The 23345-nt window shown below is 47.4% G+C and overlaps 1 protein-coding gene across 5 annotated transcripts in view; it reads right to left on the bottom strand.

Moving 5' to 3' along the window:
* The window catches only part of LOC118510682 (fibronectin type-III domain-containing protein 3A), a 50195-nt gene that overhangs the window by 11092 nt on the left and 15758 nt on the right, over positions 1-23345 (bottom strand). Inside the window, exons 1-3 of one of the 5 annotated variants that reach the window (XM_036052849.1) lie at positions 23096-23255; positions 11579-12696; positions 1756-1949 (exon numbers count right to left, since the gene is read on the bottom strand). In XM_036052849.1, the coding sequence (XP_035908742.1) occupies positions 1756-1949; positions 11579-12083 (699 nt within the window). In that variant the 5' untranslated portion in view covers positions 12084-12696; positions 23096-23255. Of the gene's footprint in view, positions 1-1755; positions 1950-11578; positions 12697-22117; positions 22354-23095; positions 23256-23345 lie in introns of those variants that run through there. The other 4 variants (XM_036052846.1, XM_036052847.1, XM_036052848.1 and 1 more) reach the window with 4 other exon arrangements.

Here is a 23345-nt window from a genome sequence, read left to right as displayed (position 1 = left end):
TTTTCCACGTTCATATCCCTTGGACCGGGAGCAGGGGGGGAGAGCGCTGGTGTGGCACACACAAGGGCCAGCCAACACATCCAGATCCCGTTAGTAGTGGCAAACTACCAGCAAGCTACGACCAACAGATTCCAAATTCCCACCAATCGAATATTCGATTTCTTCGTTTCGTCAAGCTTTGTTTCCTGCTTCCGTTAGAGTTCCGATTTCCCACAAACTCGCTCAGCCGATACAAACTATCCCGGAACGCTTTACTTGGTATTTAGTGGTAGTAGTAGTATGAGGCATTGTGTTTCTAAAAGTATACAAACAAAAATATTAGTTAACGGACAACTTCCCTATACACTCACAGCACAGCTCAGATTCACCGGGGACATCACCACCGGTTGCGGCTTTGCTGTGTGATCGGGATAATAATATATACGCCATCCCCATCCCCATCATCATAAAACTGTATATTTTTGCCCATTTTTATGACCATTTTTAACCGCACGATCATTTAAACCGACCGGACCGTGTAATGGGCGCGGATTCCTTGGTCTCTCCGCATGTTTGGTCAGCAATCTTTTCGCCATATTTTTTTTTTCTTCGCCGCTGCTGTTGTTTAATGGTAAAAGAGGTTTAATTAGTTTGCCGTCTGCCAGCACCTTCATCAACCGAGAATTAAAAAGCGGCAGGATTGATTTGCGCTGTGGTCTCTCTTCTTTTGCTTTTGAGCCAATCGCGCAGAAAATCGCCGCCGCACATATAGCATGCGGAAATCATTAGCCTTGTGGGGCGCCGGGGTCGTGTCCGAGTGTCTCTGCATGCTCTACATAGATACATATGTGGAGGGCGTTTTTATACGTCCGACACGACTTTTACGACTCCCCGGACTGACCAGTCCAAAATGTCCGACTCTGGATCGTCAGTCAGACTATAAAGCCAAGAGCGCCCTCAAGAAGCCTAAAGCGTCAGTCAGGTTGATGCAGTTTTCCATCCGGTGGTCCGGTTTTTGTTGTTTCTTTTACTGCTGCCAACCTCACCAGCGGGGAGGGAACCTCGCTGGAACTGTGTTCTAAGTATAGCTTGCGATACACATTAACAGTCGTTCTTTGAAATGCCATTCATCGACGCACCGGCGCGGAACATACGTGGTCTACGGTATACTACTTGTGCTTTCCACTTGTGCTAACTGCTGGAGAAAACATGCATATTATTACGGGTTTTTCTTTGCAATGCTACATTCGACCAATTCCAGAGCGCAAAAGAATGGATTTAATTGATGAGTAATAGTACCCCCCACTTGTACAACTTCTTGAACGTTTGGCGCACAAGAAACACGCACTCCACGCGCTCGATCGCGTCTATTTAGCAAGCATCAAGCGGAATATACATATCTTTGCGAGCGTTAATAGCGTGTCCCGGAGCTTAAACTCGCCCTCCCGGAACAGCGGAACACGGCAGGCGATGCTGGACCGGGCGATACTGAACGTGCCACAAATTAGCAACAAATCAGCGCGTACACCTTTTTACGCTTGCTGGTGCCGGTTTGAGAAATGTGTGAATTTCCAGGCGAATACGTTAGCACCGGCTATTTATTGTAGCTCTTAGCGGGATGCCGAGGCATCCGAACCGTCCCGCCCTGCTGCTGGTGCTGGAGATGAGTCATCCCGACGCACAATCTGGACAGCAGCAGTCCAGGGTGAAGATTTTTGCTTGCTGCTAACTACATACTTCCGGTAAGTGTGTGCGGCGCGCGCTCGAACTACTTACAAATGCTGACGGATGCAGATGATGCTGGACATTGCCTTGCCGGAGTGGTTGGGGCGGCTGGGTGGAAAGGATGACGTGTCGCAGCGTGCCGTTTTCGTCCACTATCTGCTGCATCATGTGGCCGTGAGGTACCTGCATCGGCATCGCCATCGGGGGCGTCCCGTTCTGCGACACCATTGGCAGTGTGACGGGACCTGAAAGAAATGTTGGAGAAGAAAACGCATTAGATTAGGATATATGGACGAGACTTTTTGGCTAATGATTTCTGGATAACTTCGAACTCCGGATAGGTGGGCCAAACTCCCGCCTTATTAAATCGCCATCATGCTCGAGGGGCACATCACACAAAGAGCGAACGAACACGCCATTGCATTTTGTTTACGCTTCGCTTTCCAACACCATCCTCTCCTGCGTTAAGATAAACGGACCTTTCTTCCCTGGTTTTGCGTGGTTTTGCAGTGATCTGTAAGTCTGTGTAAAATCGATTCTTAAAATATCCCACACCCAATACATTGACGCGGTGTTGGTAGGTAGGTCGCGGATCCGTGTGACCTGATTTCCCACTCGGTTCGAGATTAAGATGCGCGAACTCCGCACTCCCATTCCTATCTATCTCACACCCCACCCCTGCTCGGAATTGTTATTTACGTATGCACTTTTAAAACAACTCTCCACGGCATACTGGACACGAACAAGATATTACTGAAGAAAGGAGGTTTGTAAAATAAAACAAACCATCAAGCCGGCCGCGTGTATGTGCGTATGTGTGTACTTTGTGGCGCAGGTCAGACATTCCAGGACATACACCATGTCTCGGCTGTACTCCGGCTCCGGATGGCGATCCACCGTTCGGTTAATGCCCTCGCGAGAAGCCAATTGGAGGCAAATAAACATACTGCCGTCAACTCTGCGTGGACACTCCTCCTCCTCCTCCTCCTCCCTGTCTTCTCTCGATCTCTGTACGTTCGCGACGTCCGAAATCACGAGTACTAATTTTCTGTTCAGCTGATGACGAACACTTCACCCGGATGGAGGAGGATGAAGGGCGCAGTGGTGAAAAAGTGCAGAGGAAACAAAGAAAACACACCGGTACCGTTGCTCAACAAAGCCGAAAATGCGTACCGTCCGTCCTCTTCAGTTCCAATGCAAAGTAGCGAAACCAGGCGAAGCACACAAAAAACACAACAAAAAAACCGGATGGAGTCAAAAAATCTGCGCCGTTTGCGTCTTCTTCGATCGTAGGACCGTTCGCGCCGGTGGCTTAAAGCAAGTCGATGGTTTATTTGTTCTGTTCTGCTACTTGGCCCTACAGCATAACAAAGAGATACTGGCTGTGGCGAGGGAAATAAGGTCACATATAATATTAACTCAACGCCATTAGATAAAAGAGTGATTGGATAATTACATTAAGAACTGTTTTTTGCATCGGAACTTTATATTAATTACTTTTTTGCATTTGGGTTATTGTTATGGCTTTTATCCGAATAACCTTGAAGTTGTCTTAATATATTATGATTGCAATTAACCAGCAATGATCAATGACTAGTCAGCAGCCATGACCGGCATTGACTTATGCATAGCACAAGTTTAGTTAGCCATTATATGATCGGCATGACATAGAAGTCAATTGATATTGAGGAATTGAGAAAACAACTAATTATTTCAAGAATTGTCAGCAAAATGCCAAGTTAATACATTATTATGTCTAAAATTAATTATGGAGTAATTATTGTGTGAGCATAGGCCTGATTGAGATCAAACAATTTTTCCCAGTTCAAGTTCTTCTTCTTTGGCACTAGAACCGCGAGAGGTCTCTGTCTGCGAATTCTAGGCTTTATTTCATCCTAAGTACGGGAATTCTTGATCTTCTTTTAAACCTAAACAAAAAACCTTCCTCTAACATCCTCAGGAGTCCTTGGACTTGGTCATTCAATGGATTCCTTGAAATATTTTCACAAATTCTATTAAATAAATTATGTATGAACTATCTACATTCGCTTCGCTTCAGAATAAAACTCATCTTCATTTGGCACTGCGAGCAACATTGAGAACATTGTTGATTTGCTTGACTAGACCCTATAACATAGCTCGACTTTATGTCAAAACACTGCATAGCCAGTCTTGCATAAAAAAGATACAATTTATAACATGAAAGCTTGAAGTTCAAATGCTTGGCCTTACTTCACTGACCACCACTGTACATATGATCTTAAAAGATCAGACAAAAAACGATGCATCAAAAGATTTAAAATTTTAGCTATTTTAGGTTAACAAAATATTCAAGCAATAATTATTTTCATTTGCATTTGCCCCCGTGCTTTTTCCTTCGCTGCACCGTAGCAATATACTCAATATCGACATCTCCAGTTCCATTTCTCCAAACACGTCTAGCCGGTCACAAAAACATAAACTGTCCTTGGAAATATTCCCATGGTCGGGATTTGATGACACTCCCGGCCCAATCCCAGGTTCGCACCCTGGGAGGGTTTTGCGATGGGTTGGGAAACAGAAAACCACTCGCACACATACGTACGGTTGGCGGGCTTGGGAATATCAACAACGCGACGCTAATTGACACTAATGCTGGTCGGTCGGGTCGGGTCGGTCGACTCGTACGTCTGAAGTTCTCCCCGTCCCGCACATTTTCCCACTGCAGACTAACAGATCGACAGATGGAGATTGTTTCGGACACGCTTTCTTCGACTGGGTATTCTGAAAACGTGACCGGCAGAATTGATGAACGATTTTTCACAGCTTCACCAGCACCACCATAGAGGGGGCGCGAAGGCAAATTAGACTATGATACGGGTTTTATCGATGCACTTTTAACTGGCTATTGATGTCGTCCAAAATGCATAGATTGGTAATTTATTGCTGATTTTATGAGCTTAATACACACCGAACAGGGTATATGGGGAGCTGATGCTCATTTTTCATATTCTATTGCTTTACAAAGCTGTTGTCGTCTAACCGAGCTGACCAGCAGCTAAGCAACGCAATCCAAATCTGCCGGGAATAATGAGCAACGCAAAAAAAAGGTGAGGTCCGCTTCTGTCTTTTCTCCAAACAATAAACTCCGCTCTCGACCGATGGCAACCGGTGATATGGGGTGGTCAACGAAATGGTTCAAACCCCCCTCTCGGTTGGGCGGTGATCAACCGCAGCCACACCGCGTCTCTTCTTGCATCTAGTTATGTGAAGCTAGCCGCACTGTTGGGCGGCAACACCGACCGAGAAGCGAGAGACTGTGTACCAGGGCCAGACCAGACGGTCATTAATATTTCGTGTTTATATACATAGACAATTCTCCCTCTTGCTTCACCTCCAAACCACCAGACCTCCTTACTAGACGCTCCAGACACAAACCCCCCACCATACGAGGTCGTATTCTCCAGAGACTACCGAAGCGCGCGCGCGTGTATGGCACAGGGTGGCGAACGGAAAAATATTTCGGTATAACGATGCGTACCCTGGCTGCACAATCGACCCTCTGTGGTGCTGCTAGCTGATGCTTTCGACCAAACCTTCTCCCCACACACACACACACACACACACTCAGCGGGAGCGCAAAATAGCGCTAGAGCATGCATTTTCTGCTCCCCGTTCAAGGGTCTCCTTACTACTTCACACCCCATCTATGCTCCACAGTTCCTCTGCAACTCGCACACACAAACATGGCTCCAGTTTCCAAGCGCCACCCAAACACCGCCCGAACGGTGGAGGAACGAAGACGAGCAAGCGCCGTGGTGGAGGAAGAAAGGAAAAAACGAGCATAACTAATCAAGGTCATTATTTGCACAGAGTACAATCAACCCATTGGCGTGTGATGCTAAGGCGCCCCGACCTTAGCCTCCACATTCCGCGCACCCATCTTTTGCGAAGAGGTTTAGAATTGAGTGGGGGATAGAAAATGAGAGAAAAATACCCCCAAAGAATCAACCTCCCTGGTGCTCACCCCACCCCGTCCCTGCGCCAAGTCCTGGGTACTTCTTGGAGGCGACGTGCCTTGGAGCTTCTTCTTGGACACACTCCATTCGCTCATCCCGTGCGGTGGTGGAGAACCAGTTTTGAAGTTCTTCACCTTTCTTCGAGCTCCCCTCCCATCTTCTCCCTCGTACCTTCCCCTCATTCGCTCGATCCCTTTTAGCGTGTCCGGTGCTGCCCAGCTGAGCAGAAAAGCGAACGGTGGTCGCTCCAGAAAAAAAGGGTGGCGTTACCACCAACACGCAACAGCGCAACAAAAACCGGTCAAGAGAGAGAGAATCTGGATCTTCTTTGACTTCAGTGTGTCTTGCTGCAAACACTTCGTAAAAAGTAAGGACGTTCAGTGTCCAGAAAGAAAGGCATCGATGAATAAAAATCAAAGAAAACAAAATCTCGATAAAAATAAGGGCAACACAGGGAGTGGGAGATGTTGGGACGAGAAAACTCACCTCCCCGAAAATCATATGTAGTGATTGCCTTTCTTCACATACCAAAAGGGAACTACACACACGCACACGTAGAGCGCTTCATCATCATCAGTACCGTCGTCATCAGCCGTTGGTTTGCAGCTTCTTTACAAGCACGGACCTTTCACGTTGTTGGTTGTTGCCCCCCACATCCCGTCTCTACCTCCACAACCCCTCCTTGTTCGACGCAACGCCACCTTCAGACGTCGAAAGGAGAGGCGAGGAGATTCCAAATTCCATTCTCCAAAAAATCGAACTCCCGTTCTAAAGGGCGTTCGGCATACTTCGGTGGCCACCCTTTTCTGAATGGTGGTGTTCGTGCAATCATGATACGAGATACGGACACACACGCACACACACACCAACCGACCGAGTCTTTGCGCGCATGATATGCGATGATCTTCATCTTTTCATCTCTTCTTCACATCCGACCTTTCATCATATGATAAACAATAATAAGTGAATTCCCGTTACCTAGCGACGAACCCCACCCCGTCGTCTCCTTGCCAACATTTTCCTGCCCGACGTCTACCGGTGGCTAATGTAATGTGTTCTTACGTTGTTGGGGCATCCCTTTTCCTTTCTCCCGATGCGATGCGCTTTCCTCTGTTTGGGGAGCGTTTTCTTTTTTGCTTGATATCTTCTCCTCAAGTCTAGCCGCTCGGTGGAGGTGAAAGAATATTGTGGAGAAGAGAATGGGGGGCGAGGGGCGAAGACTAAATTTGGCGGTGTGCCTTTTTGCCGCCCCGTTCTATTGCGTTCTTTACCAACGAAGAACGGAAAATTCGTGGCACAGTAAGCACCATCTTCGGGAGAGCTTTGTTATGTTTCGATCGATAAAACGGAACATGATAGTGAGGTTATGTGTGTGAGAAGAATGCTCCTAATAAATCGACACGAAATATGGGTCGGTGTTTAAATGCATTAAATAACCCCCTCCATTAAACTTGGGAGTTAAATTCTGGAAATCAATAACTTCTTGTATCCCGCAAGTCGCAAGCCTCCGACGGCTGCTGCTGCTGAGCTAGTTTAAAGTTCAAGTCACTACAGCGAGGACACGGAATGCTAGCAGAAAAAGAAGAAGATTGAAAAATGATCACTTCGGCGAAACATAACCACTGCACTAGACGTCTGGTTGATACTAAACCACAACTTTATGGATATATTTCACATGACCTCCTGATAAATGCATTTGCCCTGTAGATGGCTATAAAGTGTGGAAATTCGGGGTACCCATTGCACCGTTTGGGTTGCTCCGCATCTAAAACCCGAAGAAACCCAAACGATGTTGAAACGGTCGGTTTACGATCGCGACCACCGCGAGACGATGCAGAGCGATAGCTAGCTGCAGTATATCCTTTAACTGGGGGCGAGAGTTTCGACATAGGTTCTACGGAGTGGAGTGCATTTGCACTGTGTGTGGTTCTTCTGCTGGAGTTCGTGATGTGTTACACAATTTGTGTGCAATGGTCTGGTGCCGCTGCTGCTGTGGTAAAAAAGGGGTGTAAAAATGTCTCGTCTCGGCGAAAGAGAGATCAAGCGGTTCAATACGACATCTTTCGAGATTGTTGAAGAATCATGTTCATTCACCAGAATGCGAAGGTTAAATGAGTTTACATTACACATAAAATTACACAAAACATGTGATTTCTCCATCATCACAGAACATCAAACAGCTGGGAAACGGAATAAATTTGGGAAACAAAGAGCAACTTCAAATTTTGGAGTAAGTTGTTCGTCTAATTTCGACCTTACGATGTTCTACGACGCACGATCGCGGACTTCTCGGCCCCAATGTACCAGTGGAGGAGAATAAAGAAGCACCGGAGCACAGTAAGCACAGCATTTGGCCACGAAAAGAAGTTTGTCTTCAAACCATCTAAAAAACCATCATCATCATCGTCAGTGAACGGCAGAGACGAACATCTCATGTGGTAAGAAGATGTGAATTCTTCACCTTCTCACACATCCTCTCTTTCACTTGCAAAAAAAAAACCCGACCGATCCTCCCCATATTCCTTCAAGAGTAAGTCAAACGAGTTTTCGATTCGATATCCACCAGAGTCACACAGAGGGAAAATCGATGGCCAATCCGCGAACCACAAGACAAACGGAATCGACCGCGACCATCAGCAGGCAGGCGTGCTGGGCGTGCGGACGAAACGGATGCACGAAACGACCTTTAATGATAAATACGTGCGCCAGTAGTGTTGGTGGTGGTTGGACGGTGTGATTCCCTTTCGCCCAGGCAGGTTCGTCCTCGACATCATCTTCCAATCTCCGTTATTGCTCGCCGGGATTCTGCGAATCGCGGGGTGTTTCGCGGCTTAAAACTTGTGCCCTTCCCACCTAGAAGACCAGAACAGTCGTCTCTCCTACTTCCACAGAGACCCAACGGTTTCTCCCAACGGTTGGCAGACTGAGGAAGGTGGCCACGAACCACATTCTACGAGTTCGCGAGTTTTGCACGCGATTTGCTCTCCACCAGGGGGGGAAAAAGGTGGAATGGCGGACGACTACTTTGAGCGATCATCCAGGCAATTCCACTCGCTCCGTTACTGACGATGATGCTGACGACGATGACAAAGAAAACCGGCCACAGAAAAAGAGCCACATCAACATCGCGAAGCAGAGAAACAAAAACTCGCGAAAAGCCCTCCACCTCCCAACCTGGGCCGGCGGTTGCGGTCTCCCTGCCTTCGCAAACTATTCACCGCAATCCCATCACTTAACCTCACGAGTCACTCGCTCGAGACCGTCCAACACAACGACAAACACAGCGCATCCCCCCCCCCCCCGACGAAGAGCCACACACAACCAGTTTCGAGTCATTCCGGATTGCTCTCTCGCGGTGGTTGCTGGGCCTTTCCAGTAATCTGCCATCCTCCACAAACCCACCACCCACAACCATACCCCACCCGTAGTTCAACGCGCCGCAATGCAACGTGTGTGTTGGGAGAATGGATCCAAGATTCGTAGACGTGTCACGACGACGACACCAACCACACCGAAGAGCGCGTCACACACGCATACAGAGCTGCTTCAATTCCCCTATATTGATGCTATGCTTATCATTAGACAGTTTCGAGAGATATTGCTTCTTTACCATTTACTGATACTATTCGAAGAACTATTTCCTATACTAAAAAATGGATGACATCAGCTGCAACAACTTAGTAGCAATAGCCCCGATTGGCAATTACACTATTCACTTAAAAGCCACTTTAATTTGACGAGAACAACGCTTTGTTCTTAAAGTGTCCAACAAATAAAACGCAAATTAATAGCGCTGCTGTGTGCTTAACAAGTCGTTAAAAGTGTGTCGTGCTCAGCGGCTTACCGACGAACCTGCAAGCTGCAGTCGACGAACTTCACAACCATAAAATGTGCATACCACCATTCCACTGTAGCCTGCACAATGTAGCTGTACGCACAGCGCTTTAAGTTGCAATTTTAGTACAACAATGGAGGATGCATTATTGTTGAGAAGATAAAACACGAAATAAAAAAAAAAACACACAAACAACGTTTAATTTAAATAAATATAAATCAAAGTTTTCCCAAGACCTTCTCCTACCCTATCCCCTGCTAGCATCCCCTGCCTGGCCTGCCTGTCTGGCTAACCTTTCGCGAAGAAGGTTAATTGACGGAAATGGTAGAGGTTAATCCGCTTTTTTGCATTCGTTTTCCGGTGTGCAGCAGCAGCATTCTGTCTCTTCTCGGTTGTGATGTTTCTTCTTCGTGTTTTTAATTATTCGCGTCAGAACGCATCCACCGACACAGGAAGGCACTCTTAAAATTCGCACCCATTAAACATTAAAAGTCTCTCCCAATCATAACAAACCACAACTCTTTAATTGTGCAGTTCGGGAAAAAGAAACATCCTCATCGTGTGCCGCCATGTTTTCTGAGAATTATTTGCTCAGTTTTAGACCCCAATATATTCTCGTCAAGCCATGGGGAAACAATGTACGGAAATATTGGTTGGATGCATGTGGAAATTGCATCCGCGGGCTTCGTCCGTTTGATGGGTCATTTAAAGATAATTAAAACTCCTCCAAGAGTCCTCGGCATCCGATCCAGCAAAAAACTAAAAAAAACGAGTTCTCGGGTTCTAAGGTACAGCATTGACGCACTGTTCTGGAAATTCCACAGTCGCACAGTACTCTGAAGAAGATGTGCTGTATCATAATATTTACACTTCAAGATTGAAAAACCTAGCCAATCCAGCCAAAGCCACAGCCAAACAAACAAACGAACACGGTTGATATGGTGGACACGCAAACTGTGCCACGAATTATTAGTTATTGTTGATGCTGTTGCACGGTTGTGTGTTTGTAAAACCGATTGCTGGAAACAGTTGCATTAATCGGAATCGAAGTTCATATGCCAGTTCAGTTGCAACACTTCGAGGTGGCCACAGGTCAATTGCAAAATCGGTGATTACACTCGACAAAACAATAATCAATCGCACAGGTTCGCCAGGGGTTTGCAATGGTTTGTTTTGGAGTTAGTAGAAGTACATGAAAATTACAGTGTGAAGAATTTCGCAAACTACGAGTATGAAATGTGTTAAATTTTCTATACAAGCTGTAGAGAATGCGATTCCAGCCTCTGAATCTTAAGCAACAGATCGAACAAATGTCAGGCCAATTGTTTTTTTATGTTAGAAAACCCTTAAACATCAGAATACCTATTCTGTTGGAAGAATATGCTAAACCCACTGCGAATTTCATTAAGGCAAGACATCCCAAGATATAAACTAGGTGCTTCGAAAATGCTCGATCGTTTAATTTGATCATTGTAGCTGAATGTTGCTAGGACCTCTGGACTTTTCCTCCAAACGCATGAATCCATCTAATAATGTCAAGGATAGGCAGAAATGGCAACCCAAGACCTTATACCCAAGAAGTTATATTGCCAATAAAGAAAAAGAAGAAGAACCCAGATAATCTTCTTGGTGTGAAATATTCTTAATACATTTTCGTATTGACTCAAGCTGAGATGAGAGACCTTAACGGGCTCATGACATTTAAAACTCCTTTGAATAGGACTAGATGTCAAGCCCCTGCCAACGATTCTAATATCTTAATAACTCCAGCAGAGAAAATACTAGACTGCCAACCCCTGGACACTAGTAGATTCCAACGAAGAAACTCAAACCGAGCGATATCAGTCGATGGCGGAGTTGTTGATGTTGCTCTTTGCCGTATCAAGGGTCACAACACATCCCATCTTCCATTCATCAGAATCCCAACGTAGTGAACCGCGAGGATGATGTCCGGTTGTGTTGATAGTGCGTGCCTGCTAAGAATTTTGACGCATCATTGTTTACTACTTCGTCCCTGCCGAAGACCGGTACGATCGCTTACCGTATTCACTATGCACCGGACACATATGCTGAGCCGGAGGCGGTGATCCATAGTCCGGATGTGGATAGTAGTACGAGTGGTCGGAATAGTACTCGCCGGCGTACGGTCCCGCCGCGATAAAGATGCCTCCACCGGCCGGTCCACCATGGCCACCGTTCTCACCGTGCGGTGCCGGCGTCAGGTGAACGTGTGGTTGCCCCGGAAGCGGTGCCGGCAGTGGTCGTACGTACTGGATCACATCGTACCCGTGGCCGGCCGCATTTGCTCCTGCATTGCCATGACCAGCGCCACCACCTGCACCGCCACCGCCGCTCGCACTACTCACCGATACCGGTGAGTGTTGCTGCGAGGAGGGCGACGGCTGCTGGGACACTGGCTGACCATCGGAGGCCGACGACAGCGAGGAAGTCGATGAGGTTGGCGTCTGTGCTTGGCTGAGGTGATGGTGGCTGTTCAGGTGGTGGTTGGTCGACTCCGGCGAAGTGGACACCGCCCGTCGAACCATGATGGATGGCGGAAAACTCTGCCGCGACACTACCCAAGGCGACGTCGTTTCGAGTGCAGGTGGAGGTCCCAAAGGAAGACAAAGACGATGCAATCAACCTGCTCCTCCTTCTCGTCCGCTTGTTCGTATCCTTCTGATGGTGGGTGACGAATTACTTTTGAAGCCTGCTGCTACGCACTTTCACCCAAAACAAACTTCAGCTTCCACCACACTCACACTCATACACTCAGTTTCACTGAAATGCTGCTTGCGCTTGGCCAGAGATATGTAGGCCCCCCCCTTCCGGTGTGCGCCGCCTTCACGAACAGCGCAGCACAACAGGCACTACCGTATATTGCTCTTTATCAACTCTCTTCTTTTCCGAGCTCCGGTTCCACCACTCGCGAAGGAATTCACTTTTTGGCCGGTGGACACCGCACCGCACTCACTTCAACACACTTTCTCCCCTATCTGCCTACTCGTTCTCTATTGCCACGAGCAAAGTGCGTTTGCAGTTAGGTTTCACATGACGCTAGCCGGAAGTAGATACTGTAGGACGCACACACTCATTAGGCACTGTACGGCTGCTGCTGCTACTGATGATACTCAGATAAACGGAGCTTGAACACGACGACTGCAAATGGAAAATGAACTTCATTCCCTTGTTTTCCGTACACCCGGGCCGCTCTATACGATCGATCACACACACACGCGCGCGCATACAACATTCGCATCACAAATATATGCTTGACCGACGACGACGACGACGCCGCCACCACCAACAGTCAACTTCCGTTTCGTAAAGGCACGACGCGGCCTGCCAGACGCGGAAATGGCCTCTGTTTCTGTTTCTCTGTCTCCGGCTACACCCTCGGACTGGTTCCCGTGTCGGAAAGGATGCATATCTATCTATCGTTACGCTCAGACGGCATCAATCTGCCGAATTTATCACCCGTGTCGGACATTTCGTGCGGAATGTGTGGTGTGGTTGTTTGTGCGGAATAGAGTAGAGAGCGCGATTTGAAACGAAAATGCAGCTTGATTTTCCCCTCACAAGTTTAAAAATTCGTAACCAAACATACTTCAAAACAGAAACACAACACTGTTCTCAAAGTTGTAGACAGAGAAAGACACAATTTGCAAGCGAAGAAACATCTCAGCTACCAGAAGCGTACCAAGAGGACGGACTACACTACAGCAGCACTTGACTCAATTTATCTCACTTGAAGCAAACCACGATCAACAAGACATCAAGACATCCTACTCTCCCTACAGTCGAGAAACGTCCCGAAAACGTCAGCAGCTCATCGCCCTTTTCGTCGATCATCATCATCATCTTCAACCGGAGATCTTCGGCTCGGCGAGAACATTCAATTGACGTCTTGGCTTCTAGCATCTTCGCCTCTTGGCATCACTTGGAGCCCCATATCATTCTAGACAGCACGGGATAAGATTCATCACCCTAAACTAACCCCCTCTATTCACAGCAACTTCCTCGTTCAAAAAAAAAAAAAAGAATTGAAGGTAATCCATCAACGTTCACCAGAGTTTGACGGCCAGATTGTAGCAAATCAAGACGCAACACGCTTCACTCTCTAACCTCCTTGATTAAAGCAAATCTTTCCAAACCGCGTGAGGAACTAGCTCAACACCCGGAGTCCCGAAAATAGAAATTCCATCATCAGGCCACAACAAAATGTCACTTCCGTTTTCGTCCGTACATGAGGCACTTTTTGATAAGACGCTTTTCGGTCAGTCGATATCGGACCACTTCCCGGACTGTCGTCGAACCGTGCTCGCTACATTCCACTAGACAACACACAAACATTCCAAGTGTAAAAGAAAAGAGGACCCAACATTAAATTGCTAGCCATGAGCCAAACGTATTGTGTGCGTTCTGCGCTATGAACTGTGTGTTGTGGCTGACTCTCTCGGGGTTGGTAATTTATTTAATCATAGTCTCTGGTGCGTCCAAAACACTGCAAGCCGGACGCACGAACGGAGCGAGGCAGTACGGTGGAAATGGGAAAGGTTTCCTTCGTTGTTGCAAAAATTGTCATTATGCGTCGTCGTGTAGCTGTTGCTAACGTTTTACTTCTTGCCGGTTCGGTGACTTCGGTCTCCTCCTTCTTCACTCTTTCTTCCAGGGCCGTTCAAAGGCTCCTTCCTTTCCCGGGGCCCAACAGTTTTGCAAGCCCTTCTCTGCACCCACAAATCGGGTTGAAGCTTTTGATTAGGAATACTGATATTGTTTCCGCGGCAGTTTTCACGCAGGAAGTTGTGGTAGGACCACCTACCACGGGTGAGCGGAGTTTTCCGTTCCCGTGTCTCGGTTTACCCAGACGCCGCGCAGCACCATCTCCAGATTGTTGGCAGGGTGGCGAACAAAGGATCGAAACAGCCGCGACAGTTGCAGTCACCAGCGCGCCATGCAGACGTCATCGACTCCAAGGCTCTAGGCAACCCCTAGCAACTAGCAAAACTAGCTGCGTTCACTGTTGGGGTTTCTTTCTCTTCCACTTATTATCTTCATTTGACTCGGGCAGTCCAGCTTCCCCACCCCGACCGGGAGGGGGAGTGAGTAAATCAAAAGGGAAGACCAAAAAGACCTCCACCACGAGAAAGGCTGCTGCTCGGCGACTGTGGGGGGTTTTGCCCTGTTTCTGGGCGAAGGGTTTTTCGCCGTTGCGTTTGCTAGCGCACCAGTATCATTATTGTACGTTCCAAAGTGCAAACTGCACCACGCCACCATTCACCCCCACGAAGCGAGCCGATGGGTACAATAATAGTTCCGAGGCTCCTTTAACTGTGGAGGAGCTGGCTTTGAGACCTTTTTCTTCGTTTGTATGTTGCTGCTGCTGCATCGTCAACCCCCAATCTACATCTCTCTCTCTCTCTCTCTCTCTCTCTCTCTCTCTACTTCTCTTCAATTACGATTTTGAATGAAAGGAATGTGCCGATCTTGCAGAAAGCAAAAAAGAGCAACCAACCGACACACACACTACGCGGGAAACCAACTCGCGAAACTAGGCCGCACACACGCATATGCTCTGCCGTATGCAGTGGCTCCGTATGCAACAACAACAAAAAAACCGGGCACGCAAAAGGGTGCTTTGGTCTTTGGCATAGCTTGGTATGCTTTTGCACCACCACCACCACACAACCAACCACACACCTATTAAGCTGCCTCTAGTTGCATCCATCCACAGCAACAACTTCCAACTTTCCTTCCTATCTTCACCGGACGACCATAACAACGCTTGCTCACACTCATCTCACTTGCATTTTTTTGTTTTACCGTCCACAAAAGCCTCCCGCAATATTCGTGTAAGCCACCGTCGCGTTCGGCGAGTAAAATACTTAAAACGTGGCAACATTAATCAAACAGTACACATACACACACACACACATAATCACAAAAGAATGTGCAACACGTACAGTGCGAGAGAGGTCGAGCGAGAGAGGAGAACGGGCTCCAAACGCACGTACGACGCACATACACACAAGTTGCATGGTATGCTGGAGCGCGACACTTGGGACCCCCCCCCCCCTTCCCCCAGACCCACCCTCCTAAAACTACCCCCCCGAAAGACCCCAAACTCAACCACACACTTCTGAAGCCACGGCTACACACCATCTGTGTCTTTTGCACGACCATTGTGGACTGGAGACGACTCGGGAAACCACCGACTCTCGACCGCGGTCTCATCGTCAGCGAGTGAGAAGAATCGCGCTCACTGCCATCCGCGAATGCTATGCCCACGCATCCATATAGATATGCGAGACATGCAGAGAGCATGTACCCTCGTTTCCACTGGTGTGCTCACTAGCCAGCCAAGCCACAGCCAGCCAACCAGACATCAGGCATAATGTTGACGCTTGCGATGGTGGTGGTGCGGAAAGGAAATTAACTTAACATGAAGTCCCCCAACAAACAACTTCGCGAATTGCACTGCGTTTTTTTTTTGTTTTTGGAAAGCCAACAATCACAACAACTTCAAAAGCTCTCGCTACTTTTAACCAAAATACCACCCCCCCCCCCCCCTTCTGGCATAGTTAAAAGCTCCCGGAGCTACGAGTTTGTTTGTTTGTTTATGGTGAGCACACACACACACACACAACTGTTTATCTCATATTTGTGGTTTTTGTGATGCAGTTTTTCCTTCGCATCTTCCTTCACTTCTTGTTTTTTAAACGCATTCCAACGAAATCCATTTTCTTTTCCCCCCCTGTCACTGCGAGAGCTTTTTGCCACCCCCTACCCCCATAGCACATCCATCTCGCGTGTGTTTGTGTGTCTCTGGTAATGGACAAAAAATCGCAACAGTTACGTGGCAGCCAGCGCGTTTGTATCTCTCGCCACTCTCGATCGAGACACAGCGGTGGTGGGTTGGCATTGGTTGGCGGCACTGTGAAGCAAAAGCTCGAAAGAAAACCACGGAAAGGAGGACTTGGCGAAATCTTGAGCCAGCGAGCCAACCCAACCACTTCCCGACCACCTCCCCAACCCAGCTGGAGGAACGGATGGAGTTTATTGAACTCGACATGCTCTCCTCCGGTGTCTTGGACCGTCTTTTATAGCGTCTTACATCGACTAAGCTCCCTGTCTCGCTCTCGCTCGCTCTCTCTCTTTCTCCCTCTGTAATGTCTGGTTCGCTGTACATAGCACATATCGCGATGTGGAGCTTTTCTTCACTTGTTTTTTTTTTTTATTTCGGTGAGCGCGTTGTTATTACTTCGTCAGGGAATCAGCAAAGAAAAAAAAACTGCTGACCGACTTAATCCGTTGTGCTTTAAAATGCAAATACAAACCAAAAAAGAGAGAGAGAGAGAGAGAGGGAGACAGTGTACCAATATAATTGGCAGAAACTGATTGATTGTGTGGTAATATTTTACTTGAGCATATATTGCAGAATGTCTTCAAGAAGTAGCAAAAACGCTTTCCTTTGACAATGTTTCAGAATTCATTCATAACTCCTATCTCTGTAGCCCCTGTGTGCGTGTGTGTTGAGGGGCCTATGTCCACAACGCTAGTTGAGAATGAAGATAAGCATGACACGCAGAGGCTCTGTTTGATTCTCACTCTTCGTGTCAATTTTCCGCACAACCAAACAACCCCCCACCCACCTCACTCACTTCGCACATTCCAGCGATATTGCGCGATCGCACACAACTACAGGCAAAAAGCGCAGCTTGCAGTTCCACACAGACACACACACACTCTTAACCAATAGATCTCGTTCTTCTCATTATACCTGGCTGTGCAACGACTCTCTTGCAAACCCTCTATTTTAAGGGTTGATTAACGACCAACTATTGAACCACCAAACAAACTTTAAGCCTTCACTATACCGGGGCACTCATATACAGAGAGAGAGAGAGACCCAGAGAGTCATTTATACACGCAAGCACTTTTATCCAACACACACGCACACACGCTGAGCACTATTATCGTGATTCATAAAATCGCGATCGCGAGCTAACAAAACAACTAAACTAGTACAAGAAAACATGATCACAATGATGCTGATGACGATGGTGAGGATCACCGACTCCAAACCACGAACCCAACAACAACCGAATCCCATCATTGTCGCAATATCCATCCCTACCCCCTGTGAGCATACCACCTCCTCCTTCGGCAGTGGGACCGTCGTCTCTCGAAGGGAAAATTTGCATGAATGACTTCGATTTAATAAGAAAATTGGTTAAGAAAGGAACACAACACAATGAAGCAAACGGAACACAGCCTGCAGCCACCCATTGCTTCATCTCTCCTCGCCATCCGCAAGCTGCACCAATCTTTAAATGCCAACATTCACTACACCAAGACACATGCACACCGAGAGAGAGAGAGAGAGAGACAGAGACCACGCTAGAGGGAACCCGCTGGAGCGAGCATAAATTGCTCTGGCAGACCAACCACCCTCTGTGCCCACCCACCGGGCCATCCATGGCGGGGGGGGGCGGCTTAACACAACAATAGAGCGGCACAACAAGCGTATAGAAGGGCCTGAATGGTGTAAGTCATAATTTCACAACCTGAACATTGGAGGCACACAGCACAACATCGGCGGTAAAAGAAGTAACAGCAGCTACAAAACGGCACAGCACGGAACGTTTTTGCTTCCCTCTCACTTGCACACACACACACCCTCCCCGCCTTGTTCCTCACAACCCTCCACAAACCCTTAACGCGGACAATCTCTTTTTTTTCTAGTATCTTCTGCAAAACGCAGAAAACTAGCTTTAAGCCTCGCCATTTTGCGCGAGTTGTGTGGATTGTTCGCGGAACCTAACCATGAAGAGACTCCTGTTCCGAGTGAAATGACGTCCTCGTAGTACAATTCCGAGAAAATCGCTTCCAAAAATACTTTTCCAAGTGCTGACTGCGTACATTAAAAGCACTAAACCACAGACGACGGCACGCGCTCTATCATTCGCTGGAGGACATCAGCGCGCACACCATGTGTGTGGCTGATACCCTTTTTGACCACACGACACGGATCTTTAACCTTCCCGATGGAAGGCGCTGCAGCATCCTTCCTGCTTTGGTTCTTATCACTTTGGCGGTAGCCCCCCCCCTGCCTTTCAGCTTCGGGTGTTTTGATGTGGACGGAAAAACCCAAAATTCCAATCACCCTCTCTAGCGAGAGAAGATCTCGGCGGTACGTTCGAGAGATCGCGGCAATGTGCCGCCAAGTGCCACGAATACGGAATCCACGGTTTTCGTGGTGGGAGTTTGGTGAGGAGGTACGAGATCGAACTCACGGTCTCTCACGTCCGATTCGCGGGATGCTTCAAAGGGGGTAGAGAGCGAGTGTCACGTTGTCCACACACACACATTCGCTCTCAAGCGCTTTTTTGTGTGGAGATCGCTTGGAGATCAACTTCACAGTTATTTCTATTGATCTTCTGTGGGCAAGGAAGCTGTTGGATCTCTGTTTGATATAATCCCAAGATCGAGATTCGGTAGGTAATTAAATGCTCGTGCAAAGTTCAAATCTCCGACGATCTCTCCCTGCTTTTGAGGCGACAAAACTAAATCCCCGCCAGCCTGTAACAACACTGGAAAACCCGAACACGAATCATCAGTCAGGCGGATAATGTTAACAGCCATGTACACAGAGTATTTTTCCACCCGAACAGCAACAGCGGCCAAAGTGCTCCTCTTCTCGCATTCGGCATCTGGATAAACATCCGCGTTTCCACACCTCGTTATTTGTCATCGCAAAACAGAGAGAGAATAAGCGCCGAATGGAGGCAGTGCTATGAATGACACAGCCGAGTTTTGGCTCATTGGGTGGCCAAAACTGCTGTCAAGTTTGATAACCTCTGAATCAATAAATAGTGTTACTATTGTGTGGAAGTAGTCCAGCATGAGAGACTTTCGAGTACAGGTGTTTATGCTGTACGTCTCAGCTTCGTACAGACAAAGTTCATTTTTGAGTCATGAGTCTAGATATTGGATTGAATGAACAAAACCCGAACTAAAATTAATATTCAAATATACTAACGAACTAATCTATGAATTCGATGATGCTCACTGCAATATATCTACACGATCACTCTAATCGAGGATCGCTTTGTAAAATATGCAACGAAAGCCTTGACATTTCATGTCAATCTGCCAACAATACAGCTTACTGACGTTGGCGAAAAGAAATAGGAATAGGAAAAATAATCCAACAGTCTGATGATTCATCGATTTGCCTAAGCAAATCGAGTAGAGTCACGTTTTGCCATAACATTTGCAATTTTTAAACAACGATTTCAAGCTCTTTTCAAGGAAAAGATGTAAGGCTACAGCTACAATCACCAAAAGTCTAGGCAAAATGACAACCTAAACTAACGCTTTGCTTTGGCTGTCAATCAGTACAGTTATTAATTTCTACTAAATTACTGTAGAAACATAAATTTTGCCCTAAGTTGTATTTTACCTGAGCTGTACAAGGCTACTTTCGTTGAGCTTGCAAATTCGACAAAGTCCTACGAGAAGCGTTACTAAGCGTTACAAGGAAAACTCCATCAATTTGCTCATTTTTTGGTAAACATCAGAAATGACGCTTTGACGAGCAGATGGAGCATTGTGATTGTGACTCAATATCTCTGAAGCAAGATTGACATTATGCAGTCTGCCACATCAGCAATCGCTGACGATTGCCACAAGCAGCAAAAGTGACTTTAAAGATAAAAAAAACACACACACACACGTCCCAAATAAAGCCAACTGTGTGTATATTCACAAACCTTGTGATTTATGTTTTGTTTTCTGCTCTTCCTTGCATATCCTTCTCTGTTTGACAGTTTTTTTTTCTTAGAAATTATTCCTTTTCTCTAGTCTCACATAGCTCAGGAGCCAGATTCTGTTTCTTATCTTCCTTTCCTAACACTCATCTCCTTTTAGCATTTCCCGCTTTTCCGGCTTGACATCGTTTCCCGTCTGCACCGCACCTTACTTTTCCTTCCTCCCCTTCCACTTCACAGCGGGACGTTAGCCACACACAACTACACACGTTCGGAAGTATGGATCTGCTTTCACATCCCGTGCCGTTGTTGATGATGTGGTGGAGATGCACTTGTGTACATCCATACACACATGCACCGTGGGGAGTGGGGAGACGGGTGTGTGTGTGTGTGAGCAAGAGGGAGAGAGAGAGAGAGATAAGTGAACGAGAGCCTGCTTCTTTACTGTTCAAGAGGGAAAACTTCATTTTCAGCCACTCTGCGTCTTCATCTTCCGTACGCTGAGTCGCACAAGATGGGAAAACTCTGTGCATGTAAACCTCGCCTCATCTCGATTCCCATCTTCCCGCCCCGTGTATAAGAAGGGTGGACGCACCCCTACTTAAGACGAAAAAGAAGAAAACGCACGCACACACACATACAAAAAGATGGGAGGTCAACTTCCTGACAAGTGTGTGCTACTACTACTGCTGCTGCTTGTGGTGGCAAATGAAGGAAAAATGGCAAAACAGCAACTAAACAAAAAACGCGATCACTTAAAAAAAAACACAGTAAAACTGCTGTGGCCATTGCTTTTCCACGTCTCCAAGTCTGCAAGTGGCGCTATTGGTGTGTGTGTGTGTGTGTGTGTGTGGCGAGCGTCTGCGATTTTTTATTATTTCACGGGGGAATGCACTCAACCCCGTCGCTTTTGGGAAACGGGGCGGGAAGAAGGCTTGGAGGATTGGGTAGGAGGGAGGTCGAATGTATTTATGCACAGCGGCCAATGTGTTTCACCCCCTTTTCGGTACCAGCGAAAACGAAAGTTCGACGCATTCGATCGATGGTGAGCTCCAGTTCCATTTGGACCGATATATATATACACCTAGTGGTCTACATTCCAAAACAGACAGACAGAGCCTCGTACCAGCACTCCAACTCCGCCATCCTCTACCATATACCTCAAGATTCGGGCCAGAGCTTCGAAACCTCCTCCAATAAGCACAATAATTGTTGCAATTATCCATCGGCCTCCTCTCTGTTGGCTCTTGCTTTTCTTATGCGCTTGTTGATGTGGTAAGGACAGACACACTGGGAGTTACGGTGATACCCCGGGTCGAGGAGAAGATGAAGGAGATCGATGATTCTTCTCATTGGCAAACGGCGATTGGGTTCCACAACAAGGGGGCTTCCACCAATGATTAGTCCAATTTACAATTAGAGAGACGGAGGGCATGAACAAACTCTTGGCGTGGAATGATAATCACATGCACACGGGACGACGGGGGGTTTAGAAGCTTTCGTGGAGTCTTCTTGGAGACGCGATGCAGGGAGGAGTGGATCAAGAAAGAAAAAAAAAAACAGAAACGAGGCCAAATCTTCGCGGTGGAGCACTATCATGCAACTTGAACTTCACAGAGAGAGAGTACAGAGACATTTGAAGTTGCCCTTTTGCACTATATACGGACACAGTTGTTGGGCACACTGTCTTGGACACACTCGGTGGGAATGATGATCGCCGGAGGAGATCTTCAACAAGTGCAACGCACGCACTTGGAACAACTTGGCGACTGATCACAACTTCAAGATTTCCTTTCACTCAAACACACCTCTCGAACATAAGATATTAGAACTTTCTGAAACGCACTATTTTCCAAACAATTTTCCGTTTGTTTTCCTTCACAATTAACCCACCCCTTTTAAGGGCACAGGGAAGCGTGTAAGCACAGAGCACTCTCTGTGAGCTCGGTGGCGTCTGGGACTATAGAGGAGTAAAAATCAGATCGACTACGCGTATACAACACACAACACAGCTCGTACGACGACGACTGCTGGACCCCGTTTGTGCCACGACGCCAGGGCACATACACTGCACACACAATCGGCGGAAGCTAATTTCTCGCCCTCTCACTCTCGCTCTCTTTCTCTCTCTATCTAGTATACACTTCTCTCACAGTATGCCGCGAGATGGCTGCCGCCAGCTCAACACACAACTGGACTGGTCTGGACTGATCGTTTGCTCCAACAGGCCGCGGCGCGCGCCGCGTTTGTCGCGACGACCCAGTACTACACTCTGTGCGTGTGTGTGCAATGCGAGCGAACGCGCGCACGCCCCGTCCGACCCAAACCCAAAGGGGAGGGAGGACTGTGAACCGATCGCGCATTCGGAATAGCTCCACGCATACCACCAGCAACGGCGAGGGTTGTTGGGAAATCTGGGTAGGTGACTACACTAACTGCACTGGTAGTGGTCCATCTCTACACCCCACTCGCACACAAGGTCTCCATCGTTGTGGTAGTAATAATGGAGCATCGTCATCAACCCCCTCACACACAACAAAGCAGTTATGCGGCGCGACACTATCATCATTTCGTCATTCACCGTGATGATGATTGCGGATGTACACACTACACGGTGTACCACCACTAAACATCACCAACTAACACTAGCTCGCTCACTGTACGTTCCCCGTTCGCCCTCTCTGCAAGATGCGTTGACACGCTTCGGACTCTTCTGCAGTTGATGTTGATGGAATGTTGTTGTGGAATTGTGAACACAGAGACACACTAACTGACACAAAACTAACCTTCTGTTTTTCCTACTTGTGCTCACCAAAATTCAACAGTGGAAGTTATGTTTGTTATTCCAACTTTTTTACAACAAACGCTGAGCGTCGTTGGGATCGCACAACCGGACCGCGTTTAGTTCCACGAGCTGTGTGTGTGTTTTCGTGCGCACGTCACTCGCAACTACGGGTCCGCTGCGTGAGCGGATCACCCCTAAGGGTGGTTGGCCACTTTCCAATCCTGCCCTCCTACCTCCGTCCGTCCGTCTGT

This window comes from Anopheles stephensi, chromosome 3, assembly GCF_013141755.1.
Source record: "Anopheles stephensi strain Indian chromosome 3, UCI_ANSTEP_V1.0, whole genome shotgun sequence".
NCBI lineage: Eukaryota > Metazoa > Arthropoda > Insecta > Diptera > Culicidae > Anopheles > Anopheles stephensi.
The sequence above is the reverse complement of the archived record's forward strand: the minus strand, read 5'-3'. Positions and strand labels throughout refer to the sequence as shown.